This window comes from Drosophila elegans, unplaced genomic scaffold (assembly GCF_018152505.1).
Source record: "Drosophila elegans isolate 14027-0461.03 unplaced genomic scaffold, ASM1815250v1 contig_149, whole genome shotgun sequence".
NCBI lineage: Eukaryota > Metazoa > Arthropoda > Insecta > Diptera > Drosophilidae > Drosophila > Drosophila elegans.
The window spans coordinates 18,102,824-18,129,587 of NW_024545513.1; the positions used below are offsets into that span (position 1 = coordinate 18,102,824).

Consider the following 26,764-nt stretch of genomic DNA (forward strand, 5'->3'; position numbering starts at 1 on the left):
TTCGTCCCGTTCCGTTGCCCCCCACCCCCTCGCTTCGTGAGTTCGCCCCTTGCTTTATTTACTTTTTTATTATTATTATTTCATTAGATTGCAACCCTCGTGTGTGTCTCTATTCTGGCATCTCCCGCCCCACTCCCCTATCCTTCACCATCGCCAGTTGTTGCTGTAATCGTCCTGTTTCGGAACAAGGACATTCGAGAGGGGGTGGCGTTGGGATGGCGAGTGCGTACTTTCGAAATCTTGACGGGACGTTTGTTGTTTATTGCGTCCATTGCGGATTTTGGCTGGCACTGACGTCATCGCGATTGAACTTGAGTTGGTTAAGTTCTTCTATTCTTCGTCCTGGCTTCATAATCTTTCCTCCTTTAAGTTTGGCCCCACTCTTCGGATATGACCCTTTATATAGCAGTTAAAGCTTCTTTTTCCGTAGCATTATTCTTCTCGGATTTCTAATTTAATTTAATTTCAAATATATGTTAAAAAGTAATAAATCTTAAATATTATAACTCATCAAATATACTTAATAAATGTACCATAATATACTTAATTGTTTCAGATGCATATTTTGTGTTACATTTTGTAAAATAACATCAAAATTAAATAGGTACAATATACAGTCTAGGATGATATACATTTTTATTGTGGGCATTATCAAAAACTTGGTCAGTAATTTGAATTGTAAAATAACCATCAAATCTATATATGGGCTTTAAATCGTTAATCGTGTTTTCAACTGAGAGACACTCTATATCGATCAATTAATGTTAAGCAACTTATTGTTATACGAAATGTTTTTCGGATACAATGTTTACCGACTACTTATTATAAAAATTGCATTCAGATATAATTAATGTGTGTATATACCCGGGAGTCACTCTTTTTCTGTGTGCCCCTAAATTAAGCTTTCTTCGCCTGAATTCTTCTCCTTCTCCTTCTTCTGTTACTGTTACTTGTGTTCCTTATTCTTCTGTTGGTGCGATGACCTCAATGCGTTTTTAATAAGTTCTGCCTGACACTGAGGCTTAAATTCGGGACCTGGGACCTGGGACCTGGGACTTGGCACTTGGGACTTGGGACTCTGGACTCGGCTGATTGGATGATGGCAATCTCACGGCAGGACCTTCGCCCTCTATTTTTGGCGAAGAAAGCGCGTGCGGCATGCAATGTGCATCCTGCGATCGAAAGCGAGCGAAAGTGCCTGTCGTCCGTCCTCGATGGCACACTCTCCCTTGGGGATTCACGATCCCGGATCCCGTATCCTGAATCCAGGATCCAGGACATGTACACACTCTTCGGTTCGGGGGTCAGGCAATGGCAATGCAAGATCGGTTGGCAGGACCCTATCATCGGCAATCGGCAATCGGCGATCGGCGATCCTTGATCTCGTCGCCAGCTGCACCTGCAGGATAACGCTGGTGTTTGTTGGTTTTTTGTTGGTTTTTTTTGTTGGTTTTTTGTTGGTTTTTTGTTGGTTTTTGTTGCTTGTCCACTGCGTCCCCACCTCTCCACTTTGGCCCGCTTTTTTGGCTGCTCATTTCTCACTAGCTTGTTGGCCCTGCACGACTAACGGTTCACCATTGCCATTCCCTGTTAACGGTATTGCACCTGGGCGAGGTCATATCCCACGGAAGCTGGCACCGACCCGACCCGACCCGACCCGACGACCCCCATTTGGCTACCCCATTTGCAATACGATCCTCACCATCTTGACTCTCATAATTATCATATCAGGCAAACGAACAGCATGTAAGCGAGCGAGGGCATCAAGCCCAAAGGATTGCATTTCACTGGCAAAGGATGCGGGGAAGTGCAGTCGCGTGGCACAATCCTCACTCCTTCCACGTTGCAGCCTCCACATCGGTGCAGCCTCCACATCTCGCCTTCATCAACGTGTCCTCGTGCATCGTCATCTTCCCAAGTCCCGATTTCCTCGCATTGCACTGAACGATATTAACATAGCATAGCCATAGCTGCAGTAAAATATATTGCACCATGTGGTAAAAATTCATTTTCCGATTTTTGAAAGTAAAAACGAAAAATTTATTTCATTTTTTTTTTTAATTTTGTTACTAAAATAACATTTTTTTCCTTTTTTTTTGTTGTAACTCGGCCAAACATTAAAATTAACAGCTATGATTGCTAATCGATTGGAAATTTTATAATAAGTTCAACGATGTATGATGTATGAGATTCTAACATTTAACCATTACTTTTCAGGCTTTTTATGCAAAAATCCATTTCTTAAAATTTTTTTTTTGGATTTTTGGAGGGTTGCCGAAAAAAAAACACACACACAAGTAACAAGCCATAAAACTTTCAGTTCTGTGCAGCTATACTATCGATTTTAATCGATTCACCAATATCACCAATTTCTCTATTTTTATAAAGGGTTACATCATTATGTTTTGCAAAAATTTACCAAAAATATAAGTTTTCAGCTGTAAATGCCATTCGATTGGCAAACTTATGACGAACTCAACGAGGTGAGACATTCCAAAAACTAAAAACCAAAACCAAAACTTAATTTGATATTTTCAGACTTTTGGCACCAAAAACAAAATCATAAAGATTTTTTTTTGTTGTAACTGCGTCACCTTGCTCTTTTTGAAGCTGAAGAACGTGATGAACACTGTACTTTTATGGCAAACGGTTTATTGCTAAGATTATGGCTAACGCCATAAGTCTTAATATGTTCCTGAAAAATAACTAAAACATAAACTTCTACCTTTTATAGTCTTTAAGTGGCATTTTCTCAAGCTGCAGAAGCTGTTTAAGTAAGAAAGTGACTAAAATAACTGCAACTTAACAACTACAAAAGAATGGTAGACTTTTTCTACTCAAGCATATATTTTCTAGGTATTTAATTAATAAATAATTCTGTATATAATTTATGGCTTGATTAATATAATTTTCTTAAATTTAGGGATAGCTTTTTTGTGCGCGTGTATCTCTGGTCTTTTATGTAGAATCTCTTGTGCAATCCGATCTGTGTCGGTGTCGGTGTCGCAGACTCTCCTTTTTGCATTCGAGTGGGCTCCCAAGTGTCTTAATCAGTGCTTAATGTGTTGTGATTGCGTAATCGAGTGGAGGGCAGCATCTGCCGTCCTGGCTGTCCCATATATACAATATACCTGTTGTGTTGTGTGCTGTGTGTTGTGTTGTGTGCTGTATGCTGTGTGCTGTGTGCTGTGTGATGGCAAAGCGAAAAAGGGCACGCGTCGCTGGCTGCCTCAGCTGCCTTGCCACCTGAGAACCGAACCAGGACTTGCCCCCAAAATCAAGCAATTATGCACGCGCTTTTTTTTTGTGAAAAGAAAGAAAGGGCTGAGACTGCAGTTGAGTGAGGATTGGTGCACAGGTAGGCAGTACGGTAGGCAGTACGGTAGGGAGCCGAGAAAGGGATATGGGGTAAGTGGTAAGGGCTAAGAGGGCGTACTTCGATAATGTTGTCAGCTCAATTACAAGCTATCGAATGGCTCCAATGGAAAAACGCAAAAAAAACAGTGCCAAAGTGAAATTAAAACATAAAATTTCAGTATGCAGCGGGACAGAGCATAAGTAAATATTGGCCCAGGTCCAAGACGTATTAAATTGCCAATAAGTGGAATGGACCCAACACAAAAAAACAAAAAAGCAAAAAGAAAAAAAAAACATAAACATGGGGCTTGGCCGGGAGGCGATACCGATACCGATACCTCGGGCATCCCGTTGGGCGATAATACTCGGCTCTGGACTCGCAACTTAAGTTGCAAGCTGGAACTAAAATAAGCTAAAACCAACAAAGCGTAAGGAAAATGGGGCACCGGCCACAACGGAGCTGATAATGTCCCAATTAATGTCCGTATGCAGGAACTTGGGGTCCTCCAGTGAGCCCATGTGCACACCACACAAATTAAGAGCGGATGCTTATCCCCGACTTGCGATAATTAATTCCCCCATTTTTCGGAAGTTGTATTCAAAAATCCAAAAAGTTTCTTTTAAAATGTAAGCAATAATACTTGTATGCTGGATGCATTGCCACCTGGTATATATGTATACATATTCTCTTCCCAACTCACATGTCGTTAACAATATCTTTGTGTATTTATTACAAGCAAAACATATAATGATGGTAACTAACATTACTTTTTTTTTCAGTTTAAAAATGAAAAAAAATCTGTTTGAAACCATTATAATCGCAATAAGTAATCAATGTTCATGGTTTAATAATACTTTCAGATAAAAAGTAATTCACAAATCCGTAACATCGACATTTTGTAAATTTGTTAATTTTTTTAACTTTTTAGTTAGGTACAAAAAAATTAACATTTCTTAGAATAGATAAAACAACATTTTTGTTCAGTCAATCGTCTGATCCTTAGGTCATAAGGAATCATCTTGTTTTAGTATTTAAAGCTAAAAATTAATTAATTATTGTTATCTTATCCCAATTATCTGAAACAATCAATCAACGTATATCGTTGGTAAGCAGGATCGACTTATCCGGGAGATGGAAGGTGTCACCGGCAGATTGCATTACCTGACCTGGCAATTAAGCTGGCTGTTATAACAGCGTTTATGAAATAAAAAAAAAAAAAAAAAAGAGGCCGCGTAATAACGATAATAAGCAGTCGAAAATTGAATATCTTTGGCCGCGTGCATCTGCATCTGCACAGGCCAGGGCCACCCATGATACTCGGGATATGGGGCACGAGGACCCAGGACACATGGGACAATCTCCTGGCACTGGCATCCTTATTGGCGACGCTTGGCCTCATTAACGCCGCGAATTAACGGGCATTTAGGCAGCGAACAAAATGCACAAAATGCACAAAATGCTCGAAAGGCAAACGAACACCAACGAAGTAGTGACCACCAGTGGCCAAAACAGGGGGAGGTGTTCGGTTGGCTTTAGTCCGGGGAAAGGATAAAAAAAGGGGTCCTTGCATGTCTGGCGGCCATAAAAATTCATATTTAAAATGCATAACAATGAGTGCCGCACGCGAAGCTTTAACGGCGAACGTTAGGATCGCATCGGTTCGGTTCGGTTTGGGTCAGGGGATCAAGGATTAACAATCGAGGATCGAGGATCGCGGATCGAGGATCGCGGTTCGGGACTGGCACCCACATATAGCAAACAGGGTTGCACCAACAAAAGCTGAGGAACAAACAACGACGACGACGACGGCGGTGGCGAAATTAAGCTGGAATTTTGAGTGGCACGAGCCGTCGATTCTCGCCATCCTCGCGATCCTTGCGATCCTCGATGCCGCTGCACTGCTTATCCTTAATTTCGCCAGCATGGCCCGGCTGTCGTCCTGTGCCCCCTCGTCCTGCGTTTTGGGACAGGTGCAAGCTCTTTTTTTGTTTTTGGTTTTTATTTTTCGGCTGAAAGAGTGTGTGTGTGTGTGTGTGTGTGTGTGTTTTTCGGGCCGAGTGTCCCGAGAGTGTCCTTACCCCTTGATCCTTAAGCACACACAAAGACGCACGCTGCATGCATTAATTCGCTTCTTTATTTTTCGGTAATTGCCGAAAATGTTCCGAGTGAACGAGCGAATCCTCGTGGGTCCGTGCCCACACACACACACACACACCCTATCCCATACTCCCATGTGCTGTGCTGTCCTGTCGCGCCTGCGTGTCCTGATCCTGCGTCAGCCGGATTAGGCGACCCCCTCCCTCGAACCCCTCCCCCATTTCGATCCCTCGCGCTTGATTGCGATTTTACGTTCCTCTCATTTTTCAACAATTTCAACTGTTTCAACAACCGTGCGATCATTGACTTTTGTCAGGCAACAAATATAAGGTGTATATAATATGTATGTATGTATAGTCTGGGTCCTGACTTGACTTCTTTGTTTCTAAAGATCCCAAGTTACGAAAGTTCACGATGTTGACCAAAAAAAAAAAAATCCCGAAAATTATTTGTCTTAAGCCTGACAGATTTTGAAAACCTATTATTTAACCTGAAGTTAATTTAAACAATACATTGACAGGTACTGGTCAAGAACGAAAAGCCTTAATAAAAATAATCATTGTCCGATTATTATAATAATAATAAAAGTAATTGATAGTAAACCTAATAAGGTATAAAATACAAACAGTATAATCTAAACTTATGTTTGAAAATGGTGAATACACAATACAGGTAAAGATTGCATAATACAAGGTTTAATTTCATAAGAAAAATATTCATTGTGCGATTGTTATGATGATAATATAAAATACTTAGTAGTAAACAACATTAAAAATAGATGATACAACAAACTAATAGGTCATTATTTTCTCGAAAAATGTACAAAAATCCATTTGAAAATCTAATCTATTTTTAATAGTAATACTAATTTAGGGATTAGATTATGCCTTACAAATAAAATAAGGGAACTCAGGTTAGTATAAACATGAAACATACACCACACAAATTTGCTTCGTTTTGAAAGAGTATTTGCGATTTATTGGGATTTCTGTCATGGGTTTTTGTTAATTATATATTTATAAAAAATATTAGATTTTCGAATGGTTTTAGAATTCTACATTTTCTTTTGTGATCAAAGTTGTATTGCCTGGGTTATTTAGTTACCTATGCCAGATTTCTGTATAACATTCTTATTAATTTTTACAAATAATATACAATTTTGAAATCTTCCCTAAAAATAAAATGTAATCAAATCCAAGGACAATTCTTTATTGAGCTCTGAGCAAATTTTCCCGGGAGCAGCTGGACATCAGTCTGCCGTTAAAACTAGAAAAAAGCTGAACTTGATTGACCATTTCAGGACGCCATTCGAGATCCTCGACAGATGCCGCGCATCCTGGCCAGTTTCTTGGTCCAGTTGCCGCCTTTTTCTCTGGCTAATTTTGAATAACAAAAGAGTGGGCCAGCTGGGCCTCGGGACTTAGACTTGGGATGCTGGACGCCGCCCGCTTCTCACGCTGCCCACTGGTCACTGTTTGCTACCAGTTGCTGACCAATTGTTGAATCCTGAATCCCACCCGATGGCCGGACAGCTGTGGCCCAAGAAACGAGGAGCCGACACCGCAAAACAAAGCCCAAATCCGGCTGCCGAAAGCTGTGAAACTAGAAAAGCTTTTTGTTATTCAACTCCTTTGTTGTTCTCCGAAAAGGACAGACACAATGGGCCTAGGTCCAGGGTCCTAGAACCTAGTAGTCCCAGGACTCAAGTCCCAGACACTTTCGACATTTGGGCGCTGTCTCAACTCAGCGGGAACAATGACAATGCCGGAAAAGAGTTTCTCCAAGGCACTTCAAACGGGTTGTCATAAATTTAGCTACATATTTAACTTTTATTTGAGCCTAAGACGATTTGAATTGAATTTTATTTAAATTTTTAAAATTTCCCATTTGCAGAAAGGTGACATTAACTACTTTAGTACTTACAAGTTATTACTATACAAAATAAAAGTGGTTTATAATCTTACACTTATTTTACTAAAAAAGTTTATTTTTTAAATATAAATTAAAATTTTTTTGTTACTCTGGATTAATTAGTTTGTAATTGCACGTGATTTGTTTGTTTAGTTTCCAACAACTGAAAAATGTTTATCTTTTGCACAACAAAAAATTATTGTTAGTTTTGTTACTGCAAAAATGCAAACACATCTCAAAAATAATAATATTTTTGGGATTTTTTTATGCAACGATCATTTATTAAATCATTATTAAAAATATAAAAAACTAACATCATAATACTGGTTGGATATGTTGTTTCCCTTTTCAAAAATATTTACATGTTTTTTGTGTTGATAATCGTTTTTAACAGTATGAACAGTATTTTAGAATTTTTTAATGGTAGAAAAAATCATACTTTGCTAAATACATGATCAAAGCGATTTCCATGGACAAAATCCAAATACCCAAAATCCCCTAATATTGTGACAATATATTCTCGGGTCAAGTCGTTATCCAATAATAATATAATAGAACATAGCATTTGTTAGAGCTATAGAATTGCATACTTTTCGGCAGTTAAGTTTTTTTTAATTTCAAAAAGAAATACGTTGCGTGCAATTGGGCGGCAGATATATGTAAATACACTGTTATCGCTTAACATTTGTGTACAGAGACGCTACAGAATTATCTTTACTTACCAAATTTTATAACCTTAACATAGTTATTTAACTTGTTCTAATAAAAACAAATCATGTTTAACTTTCTTAACATTGAAATCTATATTTAAAAGGTATATACATATTAATAGTTTATATTGTATTGCATATAAATTATTTTGTATACATCGATTACATCGTTTACTTCCACTGTAAGGATTGCAAAAAAAACAGACGATTTTTAGACCGCGATTAAACTAAAGAACATTTTTTAAATGTTGTTAGGTTAGTATAGGAGTTAATAGCTTAATATAAATAAAAAAGGCTTAGTATTCTAGCCAAGGATATTTGCTAATTGAAAATCAATTCGTTACTTTTCAAAAAAGTAATGCTAATGAAAAAACACATCATTACTTTTTAAAAAAATAATTAATTACTTTTTGGAAACTGTGAAAAACATAAATTATTTTTGTTAACACTAACAATTCTTATTAATACTTTTCAATAAAAGTTTTAATGATTACAAAAACTTGCCTAATTAAATAAACAAATATTTAATAAGCTTAGATTCATATTTTATTTTTAAATTATAAAATAATAGAACATAGAGCAAATTTTTTTTTTCTTGTTTTCTTAAAATTTTGTTATTCGTTTCTGCAATTATACTCACTTTACGTCAAAAATGTACATTTCATACAAATAAAACAAAACGGATTGTTGTCATTCGATTGTGATAAATTTATTTACGATCCTACACTTAAATATTAATGTATATAATTCCTATATACCGCACACTTAATTTCAACTGGACTTACGACTAAGCATGAACTGTATATGGTATTATTTTTGCTATTAAGGAAAGAAAGGAAATGTTGGCTTCTGATTCGTTGAAAAATGTACACAATGGTCATTGTAATTGCTTGTCCAAGTTCCCTACTAATATAACAAAATGTTTGTTTTCGTTCGATGGTCTTTGTATACAAATTTTAAGGCTGGAGAAGCGGGACAGACAGGATTAGTTGGATACAAGAACGCGAAATGCACTCCATACATTGCGTTTGCCAGGCTATAAAATTAAAATTAAAATTTGTTTTGCTTTTGTTTTGATAACATTGTTGTATAAATTATTTTGTATGTATGCGAGCCCTACTATTCTAAAAACAATTCTAATTTTTAAGGGGGGAAACCGATCGCAGACCCGTCCTGGCACTCAAGCGTTTTTTTTAATATTCTCCAGGGGGTCTGCGGTCGGTACTTAAAACGAGTTTAAAATGTATTCCTATCAAAGGGCTGTGGTCGTTGTGGCACAATGCCCGCAGAGCTGGGCCAACAATCGCTACTGCCCGCAACAGTGCGCACAACTTACAACTAGTAGAGGTGGTGACTCCAAAAAAAAATATTTATAAAATAATTACAAAACAATTAATCAAATGATTTGATTTTGTATGTGTTCGTGGCATTGTGCTCTCTTCTTAATGGAGCGTCCATCTGTCTGAGATTTACTTGACAAAAGCCTCGGGCGGTATTTTGTTTTCCTTGAAAAGTTGCTCGAACACAAAGGCGGCATGGTTATAGTCCCAATTCGTTTCCTCCAGGCATCTGTTTTTGGTGAGAGTTTTATGTTAGTTTATCTGGTTTATCTGTGGGCTCTAATATGTTACTTACTTTCGGCTCCACAGCACATTCATTTGGCTCTGCGCACTCATGGCCTGAATCATCTGCATTTTGGTGTTCTCATCTTGCATGCCCGCCGGTCCGCCAGTTGCCACTGGAACGGCGGCACTGCCGCTGCTCACCGGTGAGGTGGATGTCAGCGATGGTCCTGGCAGAATGGCCACCGCCACAGGTGCTGCTCCAATGCCGCCCGGATTGAGACGACCCTGCAGGCCCTGCACACCCTGAACACCCTGTACACCCGGTCCCGGCTGTGTGCTGGTGGCCGTGGCACTTATCAAAGTCGAGGCCATGGCTCCCGGAGCTGGCTGATGCTGCGATCGCTTGAACTCACGCACCTGCTCCTGCGAGGCGTTCGTGATGAAGATGGTCTCGTTGCGGATGCAATAGCCGGTGTTCTGCGGCACCACCACGAAGGTGCGGACAAAGTGGCGCAGTTCATACGACTGCATGGAGGCGGGAGTGCTCACCTCGCCGCTCAGCTCCTTGAACAATCCCGTCACCGTAAACACCATCATTGAAGTCTGAAGTTGGAAAGCAAAAACATGATCAAATGCAATGCAAGAATTTTACGTTTTTCTTTTTTTTAAAGCCAACTAAACACTTTTCAATTAATGATAAACTTGGCCTCATTTACACACTAATAATTGTAAATTTATTTGTTTTAAATTAATGTTAAATTCAGCTTTAAATGTAAGGATATATTCAATATGCCAATTTACATGGACTTCAATTCATTATTGTTTTAAATTAATGTTTAATTTGGGCTTTCAATACTAATGGTTATAATCTTGGTAAGCAGGATACGTTCCATATGCTAATTAACATAAATTTAAATTCAGTATTTATTTTAGATAAATAAATTTAACACACGAATATGATTTTGATATCCAGAAAATGTCCCATATGCTATTTTGTATTTTGATTTCAATTGATCATTTCGGTTTCTTTTTGGGGGGGTTGGACAGACAAATCGTTTTCATAATATATAATATAATATATATTTATGATCATTTTACTTACATTAAAAATGGTCAGGTCGACGGTGAAGGTGCGACGCTCGTGCTGCGTCCGTGGCCATTCGTCCAAGGTGGAGACGCAAGCCAGGCGTCCGTACTTCAAGTGCCGGGTGCGTTGGTCATCGCTGTTCACCAATCGTCTCAGGTTGCGATTGAACTTCCAGAAGCTATTCAACCTACTGACCGCAAAACGGGTATACGATTAAGCTGGGTGATCTATGGTGATCTCGAGAGTGGTAGACTTACCTGCCCGCCTGACTGGCCGACGGCATCGTAATGGACAGCATTGAGTTTTCATGGTAGGCATCGAGCAGGGATTGCCGATTGTCCGAGTCAAATATGCGGAAGTACTGGTCCAGGAACTGGCGCACCACCTCGGCGCCAGCGTTGTCGCACAGGAAGGAGGCCTTCGTGTCGAGAATCCGTCCAGACTCGTTCAGATCAAAGGTAACCTGGGGCGCCAGGGTCTCTCCATCCTAAATTGGTCAATTAAATTGTGGTTTGTGAGGAGTATGTCTTTAATGCGAGTTACTAACAGTGATGGGAATTGAAAAAATCGAATCTACAAATATAATCATTCCATATTCCATATCCTACTTGATCTCCACACATGTAGTTCCCCTTTTGAAGTTACAATTTTTGTCATGACTTTACTACAAATTGTGTTATTTTAATATTTAAAGTAACTATAAATAAAATTTGATAAGCCTGTTAAATAGGAAAATAGGATGAGTCTTCAACAAACTTTTATTTTTATGTTTAAGAGAGCGATTAGAAATGAATTCTTTAATGGGTAGATTGTCTGATTTTATATCTGAGTTTTCAGTTGGACTCCTTAGAATTTGTAATTTGTAAGTGAATTTTATTTGTATCTTAGAAAATACTATGTTATCCCATTATATTCATTAGTTTCGAGGAGAATATTAAATTAACCCCAATTAAGATTTTTAGAACTGGTCTACTAAAAATAAAACATATGGTGTTGGATGAGAGATCTCGTATTACCGGAATCAGTTAGGGAATTCCCATCACGTTGCCAACTAAGGGGGAAATTCGAATAGATTTTGTGGGGACTGTGCACTTACCAACTTCAACAGTTTGGGAAACTTGCGACGTACTTCACTGTAAATAGTTCGAAGTGGATATTCGGCCGTATTTTTGTTGGCATTAGCAGGGAGACGATGGTAGATATATGCGGGTTAAATAGCGAGAAATAATAATTAAATGGGTTTTTTTTTCGCGGCTTGTATGCGCTGCAGGAGTTGCAGTCAAGCCAAAACCAGATGGTGACTTCCCTGCATGAAGATATGTACATATATAGTTTTGTGATCTATATACATATATGAGGCTTTATCATTACTCGACAGGCTCACAAAAGTTCGCGGAGCTTTGATCAGCTGAAGAGGCAAAGGCACTAGGTTTATGGCCATTGTTGTGCCATTATTTGATTGATGCTACTTTTTGAGTTGCAGCGGAAAAGTACAATTGAGCAGTGCATCGTGCCTCTGGGCATCTTTTGTATATATCTTTATGTATATATTTAATTTTTTTCTTCTTTATTTTTTTTTGTTGTTTTTTTTTTTTTTTAGCTCGATATTTTTTTTTTTCGAACAGTGTGGTTCTGAGCAAAATATGGCTTTAGTGGCCGCGCGCAAAAGCTTTAGTCCAATTGCGTTCGACATGTCCGTTCTTGTCCCGTCTCGTTGACACACGTAGCATCCGCAGGCGGATCATACACCCAAAAGCCGTACAAAACGAGTGTAAACGACTGGCACAACACAACGCAGCGGCCGCTGGCGCCAGCAGTAAGTTGATTGTCCGAGTGTTTGTGTGTTTTGTGTTTTTTGTCCCTAGTCCGTTTGGTCTTCGTATCGGTGCTGCTGGTCGCTGCGCACCCAAAACGGGAGGGGGTCCATGGGCCCCACTCCTCCTGCTCTTCCTCCTCCGCCTCCTCTTCTTGGCAACCGCCGCATAATCAACAAGCGGCGACACAACAACGCAACACAACAGCGCGCACAGGGCACGCAGCTAGAAAGGACTTGGCGCAAGCGCAAGTGCGCATGCGCATACGCGTGCGTGCGCTGGCGTGGAGTGGTTACATGCGTGTGCCCGTGTGTGTTGTAGCGGAGTGCGCGTTGGGTGGGTTGGTGGATCTATTTTGTGTTATACAATTTTTCGTTTTTTGTGATTTTACTATTGGTGTTTTGCCAACATTGTTAAAGTTGCTGCTGTGCTTTTGGGACTGTTGCATGTCCGCCTGCTCAAATTGGAAGTGCAAACGTTGCGGGTATATGTTTGTTTTGTACATTCAGTTGCGTCATTAGTTCAGCTTTGCTTGGCGGCAAATTGCTTGGGTTCCACTGTTTTTTTTTTTTATTTTTTTTTTTTTTATTTTTCTTATTTTTTTTTTTTTTTTGTATTGTTTTGGATTCTTTTTTTTTTTGTACTGCCCTGCCCGAAATGCATTTCTCTGCTTGCGACGTGCCCTTGCTTTAAGGCAGCTATTTCGAAACAGTTTCCTCTCAAATGCTTTTGCCTTCTCAGCCGCATTTTCTAACCGGGCAAAAGGCCTTTCAAACGTAATTACAGCAAGGTAAAGAGCTCCATCTGGTTTTGGGCCACAATTCTGCAGCGCATACGCTTGAAAAAAAAAAGAATGGAGACAACAGAACAATGGAAAAATTGCTAATCCTAATTCCTCTGTGACTCCCGACGCGGCAAATCCCACGTCGACTATGTGGCAGCATCCTCTAGAATGATTAAAAGAGATCCAATCACACCATAGTATACCTGATAAAGTGCTGGGAATCCTTGTAGCGAGAACGGCACGGATTGTTCTTCAAAACCAGCTCCAGGATTGACAGGTTGCGAAACACCACCAGGTGGGCCAATGATGGTATCTAAAATATACATAAATGGGGTTCAGTATGTTTGATACAAAAATTCTATGTCCAACTCTTTACCGAACAATGCTTATATACTTATGTAAAACTACTATAAAATAAATTAAGTTTTGAAATAAATAATTTATATTTAAGTTTCTAAAAATTGTGTAGCTATGTAGTTTTGTTTTTAGTTTTTTTTTTTAGAAGCTTACTAAAACTAATTCATGATGAGTAACTTTCGAAACTATTTAATACAAACCTTGTTATCCCCCAAATAGAGAATCTTGAGGTTCGGTATACGCTTCTCCACGCCCTTGAACGCCTCCATGCTGGTCATGCTGTTGTCATTCAGATTAATGGCCTCCAGATCGGGTATATTCTCGCAGATAATATCGATGGCGGCGCTCATCACGTTTTGCCGGAAGAGCGGACAGAAGATCTGTTTGAGATCGGGATCGGCATGGAATCGGGAGAGATCCAGTGCCTTGGTCTGCGCGTTGAACCGCTTGGCCATGGTCACCTTCATCTTCTCCTTGAAGGCATCGTCGATGGCCACCAGTGGTATGCCGCTGCGCACGCGTGGCATCAGCCTGTATCCATCGGGCAGCTGGGCATGCCTGCCCAGTTGTTGGATGCGCTCGGCCACCTCGTAGTCGTCGGTGAAGAAAACAACGCAGTTCCTCTCCGCCCGCCAATATTGCGGTATGAAGACATGTGGCGACATCGCTGCCAATAGGGCCCGCAGCAGTGTTTCCTTTTCGTATATCTGTGCATTTTGCAGCTGCAAAAAGTAAAAAGAGAAGAAAAAAAAAAAGGGAAAAAGTGAAGGAAAAGGGGAGTCATTAGACGTCTGGCAATTAGCGTTATATAGAGCACCGATAGCAGCGGCTCAAATTATATCATCAGCCAGCTCATGACAAGACCCAGAATGGGCGCTGTTCTGTTTGCCAGCATTGCTCTACATTTCGTGTTGTTTTTTCTCTATGATCCATCGAAGGGGAGTGTTGGAAACAGAGATAGCTGTAATCATAGTCTAATCATAGAAAAGCACGTACAAGTCTGTACAAATATGAAGTGGTATATCAAACTTTCCCCAAATAACTCAGTAAAAATTTTCTGAACTTTTGTAAACCATATATTATGTTATTTAATGCTTTACCTTACTTCAATGATTGTTTTGTTTTTTTTTTTCAATTTAACCCAGAGATTAAGAATTTATAAGACAATTTTTTATCATACGATACTATATAGGCAATAATTTATCAGTAATTGGATATGGATAAAATTTTATTAACAAGTTAGGCAAGCAACAATTATTTATCGATCAAATTTTATTGGCAAGTAAGTCTTGCGTCTTTTCGATAACCATCTCGCATAATAATAAACCTCTTTGGAAAAACATGACTTTCATAACCAACGTCATTCGATAATTATGACCATCGTTAATTGGCACCTAATTTAAACTCAGGGATTCAGACCTCTAAGATTTATATCATACGATAGTATTTAGGCATTAATGTATGAATAATTGGCTATCGATAAATTTTTATTAACAAGAAAGGCTTGCGGTAATTTATCAATTTAATTATCTATCGATCAAATTTTATTGCCAAGTAAGTCTTGCGCCTTTTCGATAACCATTTGGAATAATAATAAACCTATTTGGAAAAACATGACTTTAATAACCAACGTCATTCGATAATTATGACCATCGTTAATTCGTTTTGTTCACTCGTCACATAGCACCTAATTACGATAGGAGAATTAGTGGAACGCTCGCCGATTTGCATGCCATTCATATCCGAGTCTGTGGAACTGGGACTCGTCGTCACCTAATTACACTTTCGGGCGAAGCAGTCTTATCACTCAAACTGTCAGTGATTTAATTACGAGCACTTATCCGGATATTGTGAGTGGTGCCAGGCAAACAACAAAGCAGAGCTGCTGGAACCAAAAACTCCCACTTCCACTTCCTTTGCCACTTTCGCCGCTCCCATTGCGAAGGTCAAACATCGGGGGAGCTGATACCAATATCGGTCACTTGGCTATTATTACTGGCCAATGATATCTAATCGGACTGCAGGCAGACGTACGTATGTACTATACTACATTCAGCATACCACATATAGCAGAGCAGTCTAGTGTATACAAAGAATCAGTGGAATCAGTGGTAATTCAATTTATGGAATCACTTCGGTTACAGTACAGTCGGGCACAAAGATGGGGGCCATATTCACCGACGCAGGCGAATAATGATCGTGTGAATGATCGCCGTGCTTACAGCTCCCATTCCCCTCCCTTCCCCTCCATTCACCACTCGACCCTATTCATATCATCGGTATCACAGGCAGATAAGTCTGCGAACAGCCGCACATCTAGCACACTCATTCATTGCGCATTAATGCGATAAATTTATTTATTACGCGCATTAGCTGTTATTATTATAATATATTTTTGTCTCCCTTGTCTTGTTTGGTTTTTGTTTTTTTTTCCCCCTTAACTATAGTCAATAGAACTTAAGCCCCCTTGATATCGTATTTAAAAAATGACAAATTGTAGTGTTTTATCAATTTACCACCACCATTTTACTCTACAACTTCTTCATCATATATTCCATAAATAAATGTAGTCTAGGGTTAACCATAATCTGTATACTTTTTCTGGTTTAGTCTGTTTTTCTGTCCAAAGCCCTAAATTAGAAGACCAAACTAATGGTTTCTTAATGACGCCATTTAATTAATTTCTTATTATTTTCACTATAAATACTGGAATAGATTGTTTGAATATTATGAACAATATCTAGTTATTTTTACGTGGCAATTCTAAAGCTTTCTAGGTATTTCCTCAAGTCAATACGTAGCTTAGTATATCTATAGGCAACAGAACAGTTCGTTTGGTAATATTGTTTTCAGTGGAATCTTGTTGAATTAATAGTTACTTAAACCTTTAATTGTACCTTAATATGATACAAAATCTGGCTTTATAGATGCGAATTTAAAATATTCGTAAGCCCTCAAACGAGATATTTTATTGGTCTAACAAGGTTTTTGATTGTATTGTATTAACAGGAACGTTTATATATAGCGCATTAGCACATTTATACTAATAATAGTCAATGGATTTATATTATATCCCTATTTTTTCAAATCTATTGGGAATGTTTGGCCATCCTTTGTGCCTTCGGAATGACTTCGGAATGCCTCCGAATCGACCTCAGACAACAATGGCAGCCCTGAAATCCAACACAACGCACCTGATCGATAGGCAAATGGAACCGTTTTGACGACGAGGTCAGGCTCGCTTTCAAAAATAAAGATGATGACTGTGTATTTGGGGGATCGGATTCGGATTCAGATTCGGATTCGGATTCGGATTCTCGGCAACTGACAATTCCGCCCGAAACTCGGAGAATTGTGTGTATGGCGGGTAGGTGGTGGGTGGTGGATGGTGGGTGGCAGGTGGAATGTGAGTGGTTTGTTTATATAGCTCACAGAATATAAACGAGAGTGATGAGTGTGTGTGGTGTATGGTGTGTGGTGTGCGGGGATATGTGTTGTAGGTACACTTTTATTTATTGTATTCACACACAATACAAAATACGAGCTCGCTGAGACATATTTCTAGAATTGATATGGAGCTATGACAACTCCGGCGTCGCAGTCGCAGCTGGCGGCGCAGCTTGAATTGTGCTGGGTTGGTTTGGTTTGGGTTGGGTTGGGCTGGGCTGGGCTGTTGGTTGGCTAACAAGTGAGCACCGGCGAACGGAGCGGCATTCGCTGACAGACGAGCGACGTTGAAGCAGCAACAAATAAGAGGTTCCTGCCTGTACAGTGATATATATATATATATATATATATATATACGTATTATATATAGGCACGAAGCATCCGAAAAAAGGAGGAATACCACCGTCCAAGTTAAAAACAAATAAATATTTCCAGAGGCAAACATTGAGCATGGGAGGCTGTTGCTCAAAGGATTTGGACGATAAGCGCTCCTGGAGTCCCGAGGAGACCAAAAATGGCGTAAGATCTGCACACAAACTGGACCCGTTTTAATGGCCGAAAAGAGAGTAATGTAATTAAATTGGCGATTTTTAGAGCACCACTTCGACCATCATTGCCCAGCCGCTGGATGAGGTGGGTAGCACCGGTGTCTTCACGTTAACCCGCACCACAACCAGCACCACGCGGCAGGAGAAGACGGTGACCACCACCAACGCCGAACAGGAGGATTAGATACCGTTCCACCATTATTTAATATATAAAATCTATTTTTTTTTAACACTTTTGTTGAAACGATTTCAATGCCATGTGTGTGAGTGAGAAGTGTGTGAATATGAATATATATATATATGTATATATATACAGCAATGTACATACGGACAATGTGAATATGAATATGAATCAAGTTAAGCTGTTAACGAGTAATTATTAATTGTTATGCGCCTGAATTCCAATTTCGTAATAAATTGTTGAATCGCTAAATATTGAAAACAGCTTCACAGTGCCGGCAACAAAACAAAAAAAAAAAAAAAAAAAAAACTGGGGTTCTCAAGCAAATCAAGTGCAGTCAATGTCATTATAAAGTGATGGTCGATGCAGAACATCATCTATTATTCTTTTCTACTGACTAATGTTTATTGAAATACATATAACCAGAGGAAACTTACAAACTGCATACATATAAAAAAAACCACAAGAAAAATGTACTTTAAGAACGAAGTTTCTTAGGTTTTTATTTTCTATTGACTTTTTTATTTTTTCTTTTCGTGAGCTGAGTGGATGTTTTGTGATTCATTAAATAAACTTTGCTAATTTCGTGTTAGTGTGAAATTTTGATAGTTTTGCTTTCGTTTTTAATTGTAATTGGATTTGTAATCGGAGTTCCTTATGTCTAATTTTTAATTTTTTTTATTAATAATATAGGCTAAATTTACATACAAAATTTATCAATTTAAAATTTTACAATTTTGGCCTTTATACAATTTTAATAGTTTTTGAATGAAATTGATTAGTTAGTTAAATAACGTAAACGATAAAAATTCTACACTGTTTGTGGTAAGCTAATATAGAATTCTAATAATGCTGTTAGGTTCAAATCCCACTGCTGGCCCACCAATTTTTTTTATATTTTCAACTTAAAACAAACCATTTAGAGTAATTATTGCGATATGTTGTTATTTACGATAATCTAAATCAAAATAATAATTAACTTGATATCATATCGTAATTTTATTAAATCTCGGTAAATATTGTATTGACTGACTAAAAGTAGTTATAAATAACAATTTTAAATAGGGGTTAAAAGGAGTTCTGAATAAATAACTTTATAGCGGCACTCGGGAATATTCACTTAACCAGTATCTACTGTACACATGTGGGATAACAGATTGGGGAGGTGAGACTTCGAGGCAGGGCGGAACCGGGGAATCTGCCAGTTCAATTGACGAGATAAGAGAAACGATCCAACGCATTACTGGCCGATGACATCAGGCGATGCACAACACACAACACACAACCCATAACACACACAACCCACAAGAGCAGTAAACGAAGCCACAAGTGGTGTGTTGGATTTGGGTATCGTCGGTTGTTTGGTTTTACCCCCCATAGTCTGGCCAATTCAGTGAGTCAGTGAGTTCTCTTTGGCCCACAACCATGGTTATCAGAGGTTCTGTTTTTGTTCTCGGCCAGAATGACTAACAGACTGGGCACGTGTTTGCCGTCAGCAAACCACTAATAAAAATAAAATAACAACGATCAGTCATTCCATCCATGCATGTCTTGGAATGTTTTCAGCCATTCCATTCCATTCCATTCACACGTACTCGTTGTTCTAATACAGCATAGTCTGCTCGATCCAAAAGTGGTCGCATGCCAGCTGTGAATCCATTAAGCAATAGCAAATGCAAATAACAATGGCAATTGCGATACTCAATTTGCAATTATCAATAGTTGGCCAGGTTGGCCAGGTCGTTACATGCCACTCGGCAATCTCGAGTTGTTCTGTTGTCACTCAAGAACGTTGTTGGGTGTATTTGTCAAATCGTTAAAATTGCGCTATTATGTATTAACATAATAGCGCAATTTAATAATAATAAAAAAAAAACAATATATTTGTTGACATTGATGCGGCGTGCAGTCCAACAATATAAAACCAAATGAAGCTTTGCTAAAACTCATGTGAAAAAGCTTTTTCTCAACGCCTGAAGGCAGACTAAATAAATGCTGCGAAAAGTAATTAAAGCAATTATCAATTTAAAATTCAGTATTTGTACTTTATGAGTTCGGAGGCAAATAATTGTAATTTTAGGTTTACAAATTTAAATCGACGAAATCTTCTAGAGATCAGACCTTGATTTTCCGGTGCAAATGGATTTCCTGATTCAGTAAATGACACTCAATAATTTTTATATTTTGTATTTTTTTTTTTTTTGATCAAATTTCAAATTTTCACACAAATTTAATCCGCCCTAATGTACATATATGTATATAACTACTGAGTAAATGTCTCTCTATATTTGATTGTTTTCAAAATGGTACAACGTTTTTTTATTACGCCTTATTAATTTACTTTCAACTTGTTTTTATAAATTTTTTGCTATTATCACGTTAATAAGTTTAATGACTTTATTTTCTTTAAAGATGTGTATAGATTTGATAATGAAAAAAATTTGGAGTTTTTTTTTAAACACTCTATATATTAATATACAAGCAATAGTATATTTGTATAGTACATTTTTTGGATTATGACATTTGCAACCTATCCATCTTCCTATGACTCCCAATGTGATTTTGGTATAAAACTAAAACAAGACAAAAACATGGGAGCTATAGCTAATATAAATAAGTTAAAAAGTCACTTAATTTACTGATTTACGCGGGGGCGTCTTTATATTAAGCAAATCGAATGGTTAACCCATATGCACGATTACAACGACTCGTTCAATTGGGTGTCTTGTTGGCCAGTGAGTGAGAGCGAATAACAATAGATAAGATTAGGCCAACATATGTATGTATATATATGCAGAAAATAGAAGACAGCGCGTAGCAGAAACTGCGCAGATAAATTGAATTGGAGGCGGACAAAAACGCAACACAAAATACAAAGCGAAATCAAACGAAGGCACAGGCAATGGCAATTAAAGACATATGTATGTACAAGACTGAACGAGGGGTCGATGTATGTGCCGTATATGCAGATAAAATAATTTAACCGACCCTACACTGACTTTTCAATCAAAAGCAAGCCCCAGTGTTGCGCCTTTTTTTTTCTTAAAATTTTCATTTCTAGCGAACAAAATTGTAGATACAATTTTAACCAACATGCCTGAAGACATCTATTGTTTAAGCAAATAATCTTAAGCAACACCATATAATATTTAACATTACAAGCTATTTATACCATTACACTATAAATGTGATTTAAAAAAAAACTCCTTTGAGATACGACTTTTTGCTTTTAAAATAAAATTTTCAATTTGTAAAGTTTAGATAAGAATTATAATTATTTATCAATTACAAAAGAAATATTATCCTAAAATCTTTGCGAAATATCTGTTTAAAAAACAAATGGTGTTTCAAACAGACTTTGTTTTTACATTTTTTCACAAATTTTTAAATATTTTATATCCGAACATTAAAGAACATTTTAAGAGATCTCTCGTAATTTTTAATACTTTATTTTTTGTTTAATGGTAAACTAATAATTAAACAGTAGTTATTCGATTTTTTGGAAAATTTATTTAAATTTAAAAATGTATATTTTAAATGCAATGTGTCTGTGAAATTTTTTATTTAAAATAAACCATATATTTTACGTTTCACCTAGAACTCTATTGTATTATAAGCTGTATTACTGTAATGGTTTAGAGTTCTTTAAAATTTAAATACCGAAATTTCAAAAACTTTAATATATGCAGCAAGTTTAAGTTCCAACTTGAGGTCAAGTTTCGATTTAAGACTGAGTATATATTTAACGTAGAAACAGGCCCTTAATTGCATAACTTTGGGTATGAGTTCTTTAAAATGTTTATGTAGAAATTTAAAAAAAGCGGCCAGAATTTACGAAAAAGAATGGCTCATCCGGCAGCACTGCCACACGGGGCGTTCGAACGAGCGATAGGGAACCGAGGGAGCGAGCGGGTTGGAGGGCAGATAGAAATTGGAGCGCACCCCGAGTCCAGGCCACGATCGACGGCAGACGACTGACGAGGCGGCAGTTCCAAAGCAAAGCTACTCGCAGTCGGTCGCACAACATGAATCTCATTCCGGGTAACGTCCTGTTCCTGGTGATCCTCGGCCTCGTTTGCCCGTCCCACACCCTGCCCATGACCCCCGAAAATGAGCTGAGGGAGGTGGACCATCAACTGGGTCACCAAGTGGGTTACCAAGTGGGTCACCAACAAACGCGCATGGCGAAGAGCAAGGCCGAGTCAGAATTCGTGGGTAGAATTGCGCCCAATGGTGAGCACAGTGTCGAGGAGGATCCGGAACACGCTATCGCACTCTTGGAGGAGCTGGAGGAGGCCGGAGTGAAGTCAACCGATGACCGACCGTTGCACATACTCAGCTACAACGAACTACTCAGACTACTGGCCCTCTGGCATCTGAACCAGAATCGCAACGTCTACGAGGCCAACGGACCGGACAAGCAGCCCGATCAAGCCATCGATGCTCATTCAGTTTAATCGCTTAATGCGTTAGCATAGAAGCCCCTTTTATTAAAGCCAAAGTTCGGTTAATAAAATGTGACAAGAGAAAAAGGCTAGTACTCTTTGGCAGGATAAGATTGGATTACCCTCGCAGACGGCATCTATATAATATTCTGATATGATTTGTTCAATTTGATGCACTTTCACATATTAAAAACCATTTTTTTTTTGTTTTTGTATGACAATTAGTTTGTAAAACATCTGCAATGATAATATGCTGCTATTAAACTTAACCATTTATAAAAAAAAAAAAAAAAAAACAGCCAATTTTGTTCCTATTTGATTTGTGATTTGATGTGGTTTCCCAATATAAAACTAACTCTGCAGCTAAATGTTTGCTGAGCTACGCCACAGCCTTGTGTTTCTCCCACTCGATCTCGTCCAGACGCGTCGGCGGCGGTGCTGTCTCCACCGTCTCCGCCGGGATGCCTCCAATCTCCGAGCTGGTGCCGGTGACCACCAGCAGTGGCATCTGTCGCCGTTGCAATCGTTTGGCCAGCGGCGGCACGAAGAGATCGTGCTTAATAAGCTTACACTCCGCATCCTGGTAGATGCGATGATTGTTATCCCATTTAAGGAGCTCAAACAGCCAGGACAACAGCCATCCGCCGAAGAAGGCAACCAGAAAGCCCAGGGCAGCGTACCACATGTAGCTGATCCTGTACAGGTAAAAGTAATGATCATCTCCAGTCTCAGGCTTCTCGGCATTCGCAGCTTTTAAGAAAATATCCCCGGTATAGCTTCTATTCACGGGACAGTGGGCCGTGGACATATCCAAGCTGACCAGCGGTGGTTTTGGCTGCCCGAAACCGATCCACAGGCAGAATGCCAGCGAGATGAGCAACCCTCCGATGGCTCCCTTTTCGTTGGCCCTGGTCACGTACATGCCCAGCGTGAAGAGTCCCAGCAACGGACCGCCGATGATGCCGAAGATTGAGAGTGCCGCCTGCAGAAGTCCTCCAATGGATCCCGCCATGAAGGCCATACCGATGCACAGGGCTCCAAAGAATAGCGACAGCAACTTGGAGTACCACAGCGTCTGGCGATCGGTGAGCGTGCGTTTGGCGCAGCAGCTAACCAGCGGCTTGAGGTAATCCTCCAGCGTGACGGCCGCCAGTGAGCTGATTATCGAACTAATCGTGGAGAGACTGGCGCAAAAGATCCCCGACACAAAGAGTCCGGCGAGGCCGGTGTACTGCGACATTGTGTCCACGACGAAGAGCGGCATCACCTGGTCGCGTGAGTTGACCCGTCCCTCCAGAACCGGATCGCAGTCGCGGTAGTACCAGTAGATGCACAGTCCCGAGAAGCAAGTGCTCACGCTCAGCAGGCACAGGATGGGCAGGCACCACCACAGGGCTGCCCGAGCGGCACTCAAACTTCGCACCGACATCAGGCGCTGAACCTGCGCTTGGTTCACCCCATAGATGGCCAGGTAGGTGGCACTGCCGCCCAGGATCTGGGTGAACCACGTGTGTCGCTCCGTGGGATCCACACTGAAGTTACTGAAATCGATGCGGCCGTTCTCCTGTGCCACACGCCATATCTCCTCCAAGCTGCCGGCCTTCACCCAGGCGCAAATGATCACGCAGAATACGGAGGCGAACATGAGTAGCGACTGATAGATATCCGTGATGAGTACGGCCTTCATTCCGCCAAGCGTGGCATAGAAGGTGCACACGACGCCAACGATTACGATGGAGAAGACCTGATTCAGTCCGGTCACAGCCTCCAGGGCCAAGGCCGGGGCGTACACCACAATGCCCATGTAGAGGACCATCTGCAGCGTGAAACTGAGCGAGGCGGCCAGTCGGGTGGCATAGCCGAAGCGTAGCTCCAGATACTCGTATACGCTGGCCGCCTTCAGGCGATAGAAGACCGGAATGATGAGATAGGCGGCCACCGGCGTGGACAACACATACGACAGGTTGATCACCACGAACATGGTGCCGTACTGATAGTTCTCCATGGATACGCCCAGTATGGTAATGGCCGACATGAAGCTGGCCATCAGGCTGAAGGCCACCGGAGTTACGCCCATGGAGCGATCCGCCAGAAGGTATTCGGTGGTGGTGCTCTGCCTGCCGCCCACGAAGCGATAATAGATGCCAATGGCCACGGAGATGACCAGCACCACCGCCAGGATGGTGTAGTCCCAGGCGCCCAAGGTGGCCATTGCGAATGGCAGGTGGTGGTTACAGGTGCTAAGTTAGTTTCGCCGGCAATCCCTTATCGCACATCTAATCGCTCCGGCTGAGACTGATAATAACTTGGCCTAATCGGGCCCTCTTGAGATTCAGCGAATGTGCTGCTTTTGGGCGGTCGGAACACACACGTCTTCACCGTCTGCCGGCCGTCGATGAATTAAAGGCCGAAATGAAACCACACAAGCTCTGTGTTTTGGTGAGCCATCGCCATCGCCATCATTGGGCATTTACGGCGTTTATGACCCCGTCGAGAGATAGCGGCCCGTTGTGTTGCACCACGTGTGGCTGGTAAGCGGGATGGTGACAAGGCAATGAAGGACAACACAACCGCAGGCCGACCAAAAGCCCTTGGAATCCATTTCAGGCTGGATCATCCCACTAAGGGCTCGGCTCCGGTGCACTTTCAGCCCATCGGTACACACACTTGTGGCTGGCACTGTTTTAGGCCGACAGAGTTTAGCCATCTATAAATATTTATTTGCCCGCTCGTTGCCCGCTTGCAATTGTAATTGTTGTAGCGATTGTCGTTGGCTGTGTATCGAGAGCTAGCTTCCCCCTCTATTGCTTGTTTGCTTTACGATTTTTACGAGTGAAATTAATTAATAAACACAACGGCGAGGCCAAACGGGAAGTCAATGGAGCAATGGAACACATTTTGTGTTTACAAGAGAGTTGCAACCTATGCGATTTTTTTAGCTGATGCTATAAAATAAATAACAGACGACTAGCAAATCACATGATTTTCTTGGTGACCAAAAATAGTTTTATGTCTGCTATCATTAATTTGGTATCTATATGGACCAGTCTGCTGATTGTAGTTGTAAGGCTAAACTAAAACCTTTTTTGTTTTTGTAAAAATTACTCAACTCGGCTCAAATAATCGCGAGAATCACATGACTTTCTAAGAGGTTATAGTTATGGTTATAGGGCTAGTATCATAAATACATATGTTATGATATAGCATCATCCATATGGACCACTCTGGGGATTTAATTTAAGTTCTAAGGCTAAACTAAAACGTTTTGTTTTTGCAAGAATCAACCCTGGGGGTTTTAAATAACTCAATAAATCAGGCGATTCTTTTGGGCCAGAATTAGTTCTTTGCCTACTATCATATATATGGTATGGTATAGTTTTATGGTATCTATATGAATCAGCCTTTATGGCATAGTAAGTGAACTCACCGTGACTTGGTACCAGCCAAAGGCGTTGGGCATCAGCTTGCCGAACTTGCCGCGCGGAATTGGGGATCCTCGTCTGCGGGAGCTGGGTCGATCCTGCTGCAATTCAACGAACGACAAGGTTAGGAGTTTTTGTTGGTGAGAGTACAAAAGATTAGGAAAAGATATACACCTTGACGGTTGTGGTCATGTCGCTCATATCGTCATCCTCGTCCCAGCGCCGCAAATCCTCGGGACGCAGCTTGATATCCTTCTTGTTGTGTGGAAACTGGGAAGGCTTGAAGCTGACGCGTCGTTTGTTTCGATCCTTGCGCCGCTGGCGGTCCTCCACTTCTGTTGGGCATATAAGATGGTTAAAATATGTGTACCACAAATGGTTATTGTCTACTGACCATCATAATCCTCAAGAGCGCAGAAACGGCCGCCGCCACCGCCGCCATTGCCGACGTTGTTGTTGTACCGCTGGCCACCGCCGCCGCCGCCGCCACCACCTCCTCCTCCGCCTCCACGCTTAGGCATCCTGATCCGGCGGTTTTTACTCCGAAATTAAGAAAAATGCTTTCTTTAGCACGCGCACACACACGTTTTTCGCTGTTTTGTTGTTGCAAAATCTTTATATTTTTGCGCAATTTTTGCAGCCCGCACAAAGTGCCGTCAACTCGTTAAGCAGCTTGTGGTCCTTTCACTAAAGTCCTTGCACCAAAAACTTTATTGCTATATGGGATTTACGAATTTTAGCAGCCCATAGACAACGCAATTTTATGAAATTATCTTTTTGGCAGCTAGTGACGAGCGATCTGGGTGCGATAGACAATGCCGATGTTTTGCAGGGTCGGCGTAATATTTACTGACTTCTAATATTTTCTTCGATAAAAAATATATATTTGTGACAGCAAAGAAAGAGGAAAGAAAAAAAACAGGTAAATCTTTGTTTGGAGGATTTAATGCCCTTGTGTTGTTTTTCCTTCGGCTTCTCAGTCTTATTTATCGATAATGGCGGTTCAGCTATCGATAAGGTCGTGTTTAGTGATGGCAT

The 26,764-nt window shown here is 40.2% G+C and overlaps 4 protein-coding genes across 7 annotated transcripts; 2 read left to right on the forward strand and 2 right to left on the reverse strand.

The window, feature by feature from the left end:
* Window positions 1-8,760: 8,760 nt before the first annotated feature.
* On the reverse strand, window positions 8,761-26,676 carry LOC108144335 (nuclear RNA export factor 1). Of its 4 annotated transcripts, none has more exons than XM_017269075.2 (10): window positions 26,121-26,676; window positions 25,901-26,061; window positions 25,732-25,824; window positions 13,884-14,405; window positions 13,530-13,639; window positions 11,825-11,861; window positions 10,986-11,215; window positions 10,744-10,915; window positions 9,712-10,244; window positions 8,761-9,645 (listed from the first exon to the last, which is right to left on the reverse strand). In XM_017269075.2, exons 1-10 carry the CDS (start codon window positions 26,245-26,247, stop codon window positions 9,546-9,548), a joined length of 2,085 nt encoding a protein of 694 aa, XP_017124564.1. In that variant the 5' UTR covers window positions 26,248-26,676; the 3' UTR covers window positions 8,761-9,545. The 4 variants fall into 4 exon arrangements, with proteins under 4 accessions (XP_017124564.1, XP_017124556.1, XP_017124549.1 ...); XM_017269067.2 differs by having other exon boundaries at window positions 10,744-10,918; XM_017269060.2 differs by having other exon boundaries at window positions 25,732-25,827.
* On the forward strand, window positions 17,389-18,111 carry LOC108144355. Its single transcript, XM_017269119.2, has 2 exons — window positions 17,389-17,649; window positions 17,725-18,111. Exons 1-2 carry the CDS (start codon window positions 17,581-17,583, stop codon window positions 17,860-17,862), a joined length of 207 nt encoding a protein of 68 aa, XP_017124608.1. The 5' UTR covers window positions 17,389-17,580; the 3' UTR covers window positions 17,863-18,111.
* LOC108144352 lies at window positions 21,850-22,385 on the forward strand. The gene has a single exon (XM_017269104.2). The coding sequence runs from the start codon at window positions 21,885-21,887 to the stop codon at window positions 22,314-22,316; it is 432 nt and encodes a 143-aa protein (XP_017124593.1). The 5' UTR covers window positions 21,850-21,884; the 3' UTR covers window positions 22,317-22,385.
* LOC108144347 (putative sodium-dependent multivitamin transporter) lies at window positions 22,307-25,690 on the reverse strand. The gene has a single exon (XM_017269091.2). It carries the CDS (start codon window positions 24,514-24,516, stop codon window positions 22,684-22,686), a length of 1,833 nt encoding a protein of 610 aa, XP_017124580.1. The 5' UTR covers window positions 24,517-25,690; the 3' UTR covers window positions 22,307-22,683.
* Window positions 26,677-26,764: the final 88 nt, after the last annotated feature.

Coding starts and splice junctions, on each gene's coding strand:
- LOC108144355 (XM_017269119.2), top strand. CDS start 17,581: ATGGGAGGCTGTTGCTCAAAGGATTTGGACGATAAGCGCTCCTGGAGT. Junction 17,650..17,724: donor CCGAGGAGACCAAAAATGGC/GTAAGATCTGCA, acceptor GGCGATTTTTAG/AGCACCACTTCGACCATCAT.
- LOC108144335 (XM_017269049.2), bottom strand. CDS start 26,247: ATGCCTAAGCGTGGAGGCGGAGGAGGAGGTGGTGGCGGCGGCGGCGGC. Junction 26,062..26,120: donor CGCTCTTGAGGATTATGATG/GTCAGTAGACAA, acceptor TATGCCCAACAG/AAGTGGAGGACCGCCAGCGG. Junction 11,216..11,824: donor TTCCCAAACTGTTGAAGTTG/GTAAGTGCACAG, acceptor TGACCAATTTAG/GATGGAGAGACCCTGGCGCC.
- LOC108144347 (XM_017269091.2), bottom strand. CDS start 24,516: ATGGCCACCTTGGGCGCCTGGGACTACACCATCCTGGCGGTGGTGCTG.
- LOC108144352 (XM_017269104.2), top strand. CDS start 21,885: ATGAATCTCATTCCGGGTAACGTCCTGTTCCTGGTGATCCTCGGCCTC.